The sequence below is a fragment of the Sinocyclocheilus grahami genome, unplaced genomic scaffold (assembly GCF_001515645.1).
Source record: "Sinocyclocheilus grahami isolate Dianchi unplaced genomic scaffold, SAMN03320097.WGS_v1.1 scaffold233.1, whole genome shotgun sequence".
In the NCBI taxonomy this organism is placed as follows: domain Eukaryota; kingdom Metazoa; phylum Chordata; class Actinopteri; order Cypriniformes; family Cyprinidae; genus Sinocyclocheilus; species Sinocyclocheilus grahami.
In genome coordinates this window covers 140,994-149,309 of record NW_015505412.1, presented here as the reverse complement: position 1 = coordinate 149,309, position 8,316 = coordinate 140,994, and the positions used below count along the sequence as shown (strand labels likewise).

Genomic DNA, 8,316 nt, shown 5'->3' with positions numbered 1-8,316 from the left:
ATGCATTTATTACATGTCAGTTGTATATTACCTCTCTCTCCCCCTTTCTCTCAGACACATTAAATCTCTATAGAAAATAACCAGAGGACCTTTAAACTTTACAACCTTGTTCATAGCAACCTGCTTTTCAAATATCTTTACAGTTATCTTTATGTGGCTTTAATCAGATCTACCCAAAATCCTCACTGATTGCTTTATGATACAACAGTAAAAAAAAAAATGCTGTGTGCATTTAAATATAGCCTACATAATTTATTTATATATTGCTCAGTGACTCTTTTTTTGGGGTCATTTTGAAATGTTGGCTTATTGAGGCTTACAGCCAGATTTGAAAGTTTCACCAAGTTTACATTTATTTGATGAATACAGTAAAACAGAATTATTAAAATTTTAACTTTTTTCTTTTTGTGTTGGTAAAGCTGAATTTTCAGCCTATAGTGTCACACGATTCTCTAGAAATCATTCTAATATGCTGAGTCTATGTTCACAAAACATTTCTTACTTTTTATCAATGTTGAAAACAGTTGTTGATATTTTTGTGGAAACTGATATAGGCTACTTTTTTAGGATTCATTGTTGAATAAAAAGGTCAGAAGAACTTTATTTTGTAATAATGTAAAAATTGTAATGGTTACTTTATTTGTAAAAGACTTTACTGACACTTTTGATCAGTTTAATGCATTCTTGCTGAATAAAAAATACTCTAATTTTTTTAATATATATAAATATTGATCATTTCCCACTTATATTTACTCAAAATCTCTTTAATATAACTCTCACTTACTGACTATTATTCGTTTGTGTGTTTGGAGAACATTTTAACCAAAGAAGCATTCAAAAAGTTCTTGTTCACTGTGTCTGACTGACCAGTAGTCCGTTAGATGCTGAAATGGCTCCGCCTGCTACAGAAAGAAGTGGGAGCTGCACTGAAGGGGGCACAATTTTACTAATTAGGGCACATGATGTACCACAGCCTAACCAACGCAACAGCCTGAAATATAACTCGAGGAAGGACACTGTATTGTAACTATACTTTACCTCAGACAATTGCTTTCGTTAGTTTTGCAGCGTTCGTTTATATATTAACAGTTTAGGAGTGTGTAGCTCCGCATAAACCACATAATCTGATGCATGTGTTGGGTCTCATGTGGCACATCGATCCGCCCGGTTCGGAGTCAGGGATTCTTTGTCATGAAGTAGAACATTAACCCAAACTGGTTAAATGCCTTGATTTTGCTCATGTCCATTTAATCGTTTATTGAAGGGCCCCAGCGCTCTTAGACGCGCTCTTACGCACTTTGTTGTTCTGAATTATATATTTTTTTATGGATCGTTTATTTATTTATTAGTGGTGCTTGCTTGCAATCGCAGAAAGTCCCAACCATGTTCAACAGACACAAGCATAGGCTATGTGTTTTAGAAAGAGTTACAGTGTGTTTCCTACAGACGCGTTCATTTGAAGGTGGTCATTGCACTGTTTTTTTTTCTGAGATATATTATGTATCCATAGGAAGAAATTGTATTTTTTTTGCTTAAAATGCATTTATTACATGTCAGTTGTACATTACCTCTCTCTCCCCCTTTCTCTCAGACACATTAAATCTCTATAGAAAATAACCAGAGGACCTTTAAACTTTACAACCTTGTTCATAGCAACCTGCTTTTCAAATATCTTTACAGTTATCTTTATGTGGCTTTAATCAGATCTACCCAAAATCCTCACTGATTGCTTTATGATACAACAGTAAAAAAAAAAATGCTGTGTGCATTTAAATATAGCCTACATAATTTATTTATATATTGCTCAGTGACTCTTTTTTTGGGGTCATTTTGAAATGTTGGCTTATTGAGGCTTACAGCCAGATTTGAAAGTTTCACCAAGTTTACATTTATTTGATGAATACAGTAAAACAGAATTATTAAAATTTTAACTTTTTTCTTTTTGTGTTGGTAAAGCTGAATTTTCAGCCTATAGTGTCACACGATTCTCTAGAAATCATTCTAATATGCTGAGTCTATGTTCACAAAACATTTCTTACTTTTTATCAATGTTGAAAACAGTTGTTGATATTTTTGTGGAAACTGATATAGGCTACTTTTTTAGGATTCATTGTTGAATAAAAAGGTCAGAAGAACTTTATTTTGTAATAATGTAAAAATTGTAATGGTTACTTTATTTGTAAAAGACTTTACTGACACTTTTGATCAGTTTAATGCATTCTTGCTGAATAAAAAATACTCTAATTTTTTTAATATATATAAATATTGATCATTTCCCACTTATATTTACTCAAAATCTCTTTAATATAACTCTCACTTACTGACTATTATTCGTTTGTGTGTTTGGAGAACATTTTAACCAAAGAAGCATTCAAAAAGTTCTTGTTCACTGTGTCTGACTGACCAGTAGTCCGTTAGATGCTGAAATGGCTCCGCCTGCTACAGAAAGAAGTGGGAGCTGCACTGAAGGGGGCACAATTTTACTAATTAGGGCACATGATGTACCACAGCCTAACCAACGCAACAGCCTGAAATATAACTCGAGGAAGGACACTGTATTGTAACTATACTTTACCTCAGACAATTGCTTTCGTTAGTTTTGCAGCGTTCGTTTATATATTAACAGTTTAGGAGTGTGTAGCTCCGCATAAACCACATAATCTGATGCATGTGTTGGGTCTCATGTGGCACATCGATCCGCCCGGTTCGGAGTCAGGGATTCTTTGTCATGAAGTAGAACATTAACCCAAACTGGTTAAACAGCTTTAACAGCAGCGTGAGGCGGATGAGTTTGCACTCTCTGTGGAGGGACGGACTTGGACGTAGTGCTCAGGAATCCACTAGATGTTGAGTGTCCAAATAACACACTTGGATTCATTGAAGACATGGGGAAAAAGAAGGGTAACGAGGACGGGTTTTAAGTTTGAACTCTTTCAAATGCTTTTAATAAATGTCTTCGATGTGACAACTTCAACAATTTTGGAGTCGACTCTGCGAGACGTCCTTGTTTTGTTTTTTTTGCAAATTGGCCATTTTTAGAGTTAAAAGTAGTTGTAAAGTTTAATATTTCAGTATAAACCAACTTTGCGACATGCACGTATCACGTAGGCTATATGAGAATACCAATGCGAAAATAAGATGCATTGCCAAATAATCGATGACAGGAATGTTGAATGCAACAGGCGCCTGCGGGAAAAACAATGTCGAGTTACAGACTTGCAAGCAGTGGAAATGTGCGTGACTTAATGTGGCTTTATCAACTGCATTCTACCTAAACAAATAAAAAGTGCACTGCAGGATCTGGCCTTTTTTCCCTGTTGGCTAGGGTAAAACCTGGAAGCACAGTTTAAAAAAAATGATTGAATGATATCAGATTTAAAATTCCACACTTATACTACCTGATGTTTGTCTTATCGTTTCTGCTCTAGACAAAGATGTCGATGCAGAGGACCATGGAAAAGTACAGCGCTCATCGGTGAGAGTTATTTATTTCACTTTTTTTTCGTTACAGATTGGACAATTTTAGTTAACAACTCAGCATAACTTGCCTTTCAGACAGGAATACAGGTATCTGAAGTCACTACAGTTTGTAAAGCTACTAAACAAGACAGGCCTAGACAGAGTACGATATATTGTGTAATATTCCACAAACGTTATGACATAAACAAAACAAAGGTATTCAACATTTTTGTCACGTTCTGTGTCATTTTTGCCTTTATCCCTGGTTAATCTTTCACTCGTACTATCATTTTATTCTGATAAATGAAATAAAAGATTGAATTTATGATTAGGTTATTGTTAACTATCTTTTATTTTCTTTCAGTGTCAATGTCACTAGCCTGTTTGTAATCAAATGCTTCTTTGTTTTGCGCTCAGAAATTATGTGGCACTAACTACCCAGTTAGCATTGCCTTCATTGTGGTCAATGAGTTCTGTGAAAGATTCTCTTACTATGGAATGAAAGGTAATTAAATTGAAAAATGAATCGCTCTAATCTGATATCACTTTTCTAATATATTAATGTGTTTTCTAATGATGTATTAATTATTATGCATCTTATTTATAAAGCGGTGCTCACGCTTTACTTCATCCACTACCTACATTGGGACAAGAATCTGTCTACAGCTGTGTACCACGCTTTCTCAAGCCTGTGTTACTTCACTCCGGTTCTGGGGGCCTTGATAGCCGACTCATGGTTGGGGAAGTTCAAGTAAGTCATGCTGTGTTAAGAAACATCCTAACTTAGAGTCTTATCCTATCTGCTTAGTAATGCTTATTGTATTGTAATTTCTACATAAGATTTGAAAAAGTTTCTGAAATACAGGATACGTTTCTGAAATACAGCCTGTAGCATTGTACTTAATACTCAATAGATGAATTATAGGATTTTTTTTTCTGTTCACAGAACTGTCATCTATCTGTCTATAGTCTATGTGATTGGTCATGTGGTCAAGTCTGTCGGTGCCATTCCTGATGTGGGGGACAGCACTGTTCATGTGTACGTTTCTTTTGATGCTACTGTGAGACCATACAGTAAATCTGCTTCAAGTGAAGTAAATATTCATTTTATGGAAGAGGAAGGAAGGACAAATACTATTTTGTTGGTTAGAAAAATACCGTTTTGTTCATTCCTTGTAGAGTTTTGTCAATGCTTGGTCTGGTCCTCATAGCTTTTGGGACAGGAGGGATCAAACCATGTGTTGCAGCATTTGGTGGTGACCAGTTTGATGAAGAGCATGTAAGTCACAATATAAAATTATTTCAGTTACCGTGGCCCCGTTTACACCTGTCAAATTCCATAAATGTAAAAATTTGCTCATTTCAAAACGTAATTTTTAATAAAGCACAGTAAAATCTGAGATTGAGCCGAAGTGTTGTACAGGAAAATTACAGGGGAAAAAATGACATATTATAATATTTAAAAATCTAAAAGTGTGATTTTTTTTTTTTTTTTTTTTTAGGAATACAGTCATTTTGGTTATTACAAATCTAATTGACATGGGCTAAAATACACCCCTTTTGATTTGATTGTGTCTTTAATATATCTAACTTCTTTTAACCCTTTTGTATTCAGACAGAAGAGAGGAGAAAATTCTTCTCCATCTTTTACATGTCAATCAATGCTGGAAGTGTCCTGTCCACCATTGTCACACCAATACTAAGAGGTCAGTCTCAAGATAAGCTTCACTGATAAGGCTGCAATTCATCTTTGAAAGAAGTATGTGGCAGTCATAAAGTGTGATTATCATGCCAATTAGAGAAACCTTAGATCATCATTACACTCAAACTCCACAGGCGATGTGAAGTGCTTTGGAGGAGATTGCTACGCCCTGGCCTTTGGAGTTCCTGCGGCTTTAATGGTCATTGCCTTAGGTGAGGGTCCTCTCAATTTTTAGAGAGTTTGAGGTGGAAGAATGGAAGCAATTTGGGAAGAATTGATAATCCTAGTGGATTGTATTTGTGAAACCAACTCTTCACAGTAGGCATGTATATTTAACTCCTGGCCATTTATTCTGAAATCCCAGTATGTTATGACAGCACATTCGCGAACCCCATTCACTGTGCCATGAATCCTGTATAGAAAGAGAAGGGATAAAGCCTTTGTCTGGAAACTGTATGGACCATATACACATACAGTGGATATTTATATAGGCCAATACAATTCATTTTCGTGTGGCAGAAGTGCCAAATACATTTTGGGGCCTCTGTATGTTGGCTCTTGCTTTGTGCTGGTTGCTATTTGTATAGTTGCTTTGGATAAAAGTGTCTTCTAAATGCATAAATGTAAATTAATTTACCATCTCTTTATTCATTTAGCAGTAGAATATATTTTAAAATAGAGAAATATAATTTTTGCCAACACATTACGGCTTATATGAATTAATATTTGATTATTACTGCACTCTAGAGCAGTGTTTCTCAACCCTGGTCCTGGGCGCCCCCCAGCACTGCACATTTTGTGTGTCTCCCTAATCAAACACACCTGATTCAACTCATTAGCTCATTAAAAGAAACTCCAGGACCTGAAATGGGTGTCAGATAAGGGAGACATACAAAATGTGCAGTGTTGGGGGGCGCTCAGGACCAGGGTTGAGAAACACTGCTCTAGAGAAAAGCATGCTATTTCTAAATCAGTACTTAGGGTCCCTTTATCTCCCTCATTTAACTCATTAGGCATGTAATTAACTTTGCATCTATTCACCTAGTGGTATTTATTGCTGGAAATGGGCTATATAAAAAAAGTCCTCCAGAAGGAAATGTCCTGGTGTGTGTCTGCAAATGTATTGGGGTAAGTAAATCTTGTCAACAGCTCAACAGCTTTCTTTAATGTGTTACTGAAGGATCTGGAGTAGGAAAAGAAGGCTAATGGTCATCTTTTACTCTGTTTTTACCAGTTTGCTATACGCAATCGATGGACGAATTCCAAAAAGAGGCCAAAAAGGAGTCACTGGCTGGATTGGGCAGAAGAGAAGTACCCGGTATGTTTCAGTTGCTGTACAAGCCAAATCTAGCAAGTTGAAATCATGTTGCTCCATCTACCAAATTACGTCACGATTTTGATGTTTTTACAGAAGCGGCTCATTCAGGAAATTCAAATGGTGTTCAGGGTGCTGGTTCTCTATATTCCATTGCCCATGTTTTGGGCTCTCTTTGACCAGCAGGTAAAAGGTTATATTCAGTTGATATCCTTTGTATTTTCTAATCACTCAAATTATGGTCGCAGTATTTCACTTAAAGGGCCAGTACATCCTCAAATGAAAATTCTGTCATTTAAGGAATAAGGAAAATTTCTTGATTCCTCGTGTTCTTTGTGAATTCCTTTAATATCGGAAAATGTCTGAGTCTGACGGACATAAGGAATCAGTGCAAATTGCTCTTCTGATCACAGCGCTTTACAAGGATCAGAGAATAATCCAATGAGAAATATAAGAAGAAGTTAATTTAGAATTGCTCTCTTTGTTCTATGCCAGGGTTCACGCTGGACTTTGCAAGCCACTCGAATGAACATGGATTTTGTAAGTCCTTTCTTGTATGACCGCCAATAGAAAGACATTAATACTTTATTGGAATCAGATTATCACACCCCATTTCATAATATTATTTTGTTATTCTAAGTAATTGAGCAATATGACAAGTAAGATAACATGATGCCCTTGAAGTGATCTGATGATATTTTTTTTGATAACAATATACAGGCTTTGACATCGTCACTATTGAATCCAAAGGTTATAAATATCTAACATTTTATTGCAGTTCTTGTTGTAGAAATTCAAATGCAGATTTTTGTTTTTGCTTTTAGCCTATGCATAACTGTTTTGAAGATGACCGTGAGACAATTTACTCCTGAATGATGACAAAATGGTCTTCAAAATCAGAATAATGGGTTCCTAATTTGTATTACAGGGTGGAGGCTTCATATTAAAGCCTGATCAAATGCAGGTGAGACAAACAGACAGAAAGATCACCACATAGATGCATACATGCATATGCTACAGCCATTAGTCATTAGGTGTTCATGATTTGATTTTTAATATTTGATGATATAACATATTTAAATAATAGAATATTTTATATAATTTTTGCTTAAAGACTGGCATAAAGTATAAATTAAGTTTAATAAAATCAAACAATATATTATCTATAATTTAATATTTCTTGTTTTTAATTTTCCATCTTAACTTGTTTAACATTTTTCTGAATTTTGAAACTTTTTATTTTTATATTTAAAAAAAAAAAAAAAAAATGTATATAAAATAAAACCCCAAATTTTCAATTTGGTTTCAGACTTTTGGACCCTACTGAACACTTAGCTTTGTATATGCAAAATAAATCATTACATTTATTATTGATTATATTAATTGAAATGTTATACAGGTTCATTTGACAAAAACGGTTTATTGAAGCTCTCAGTTCTAAATATTTACTGCCTCCTGCTCTGTTGTAATATCATACAAAAATGACCAGTCAGTTTATGACAGGTTGTAAAAACCTAAGCAACAAAATTTTATTGTTATCACCTTTATAATCAATGTCTTTTCTGCATGTAATGGTTATAGTGTAATTTAGTGGGTGTGTGTTTCTGTGTTGTTAAGATGCTGAATGCTTTGCTGATTCTGGTGTTTATCCCGATCTTCGACATGGGCATATACCCGCTGATAAGGCTGTGTCGGATCAAACTCACGTGAGTGCTGTATAAATGCACAATCACATAAAAAAGACATATTTCAATACCCATCTGCCTACCAATACCAGTCTACATATATATATATATATATATATATATATATATATATATATATATATACACACACAAAC

General features: G+C 34.8%; 1 protein-coding gene across 1 annotated transcript in view; it reads left to right on the top strand.

Moving 5' to 3' along the window:
• The first annotated feature begins 2,467 nt into the window (after positions 1-2,467).
• slc15a2 (solute carrier family 15 member 2) overlaps positions 2,468-8,316 on the top strand; it is a 9,888-nt gene continuing 4,039 nt past the window's right edge. The window contains exons 1-14 of the mRNA XM_016288715.1: positions 2,468-2,901; positions 3,429-3,475; positions 3,877-3,964; positions 4,069-4,210; positions 4,406-4,498; positions 4,639-4,738; positions 5,075-5,165; positions 5,296-5,373; positions 6,207-6,289; positions 6,396-6,479; positions 6,573-6,662; positions 6,972-7,016; positions 7,405-7,440; positions 8,094-8,182. Of these exons, the coding sequence (XP_016144201.1) occupies positions 2,886-2,901; positions 3,429-3,475; positions 3,877-3,964; positions 4,069-4,210; positions 4,406-4,498; positions 4,639-4,738; positions 5,075-5,165; positions 5,296-5,373; positions 6,207-6,289; positions 6,396-6,479; positions 6,573-6,662; positions 6,972-7,016; positions 7,405-7,440; positions 8,094-8,182 (1,082 nt within the window). The 5' untranslated portion in view covers positions 2,468-2,885. The remainder of the gene's footprint in view (positions 2,902-3,428; positions 3,476-3,876; positions 3,965-4,068; positions 4,211-4,405; positions 4,499-4,638; positions 4,739-5,074; positions 5,166-5,295; positions 5,374-6,206; positions 6,290-6,395; positions 6,480-6,572; positions 6,663-6,971; positions 7,017-7,404; positions 7,441-8,093; positions 8,183-8,316) is intronic.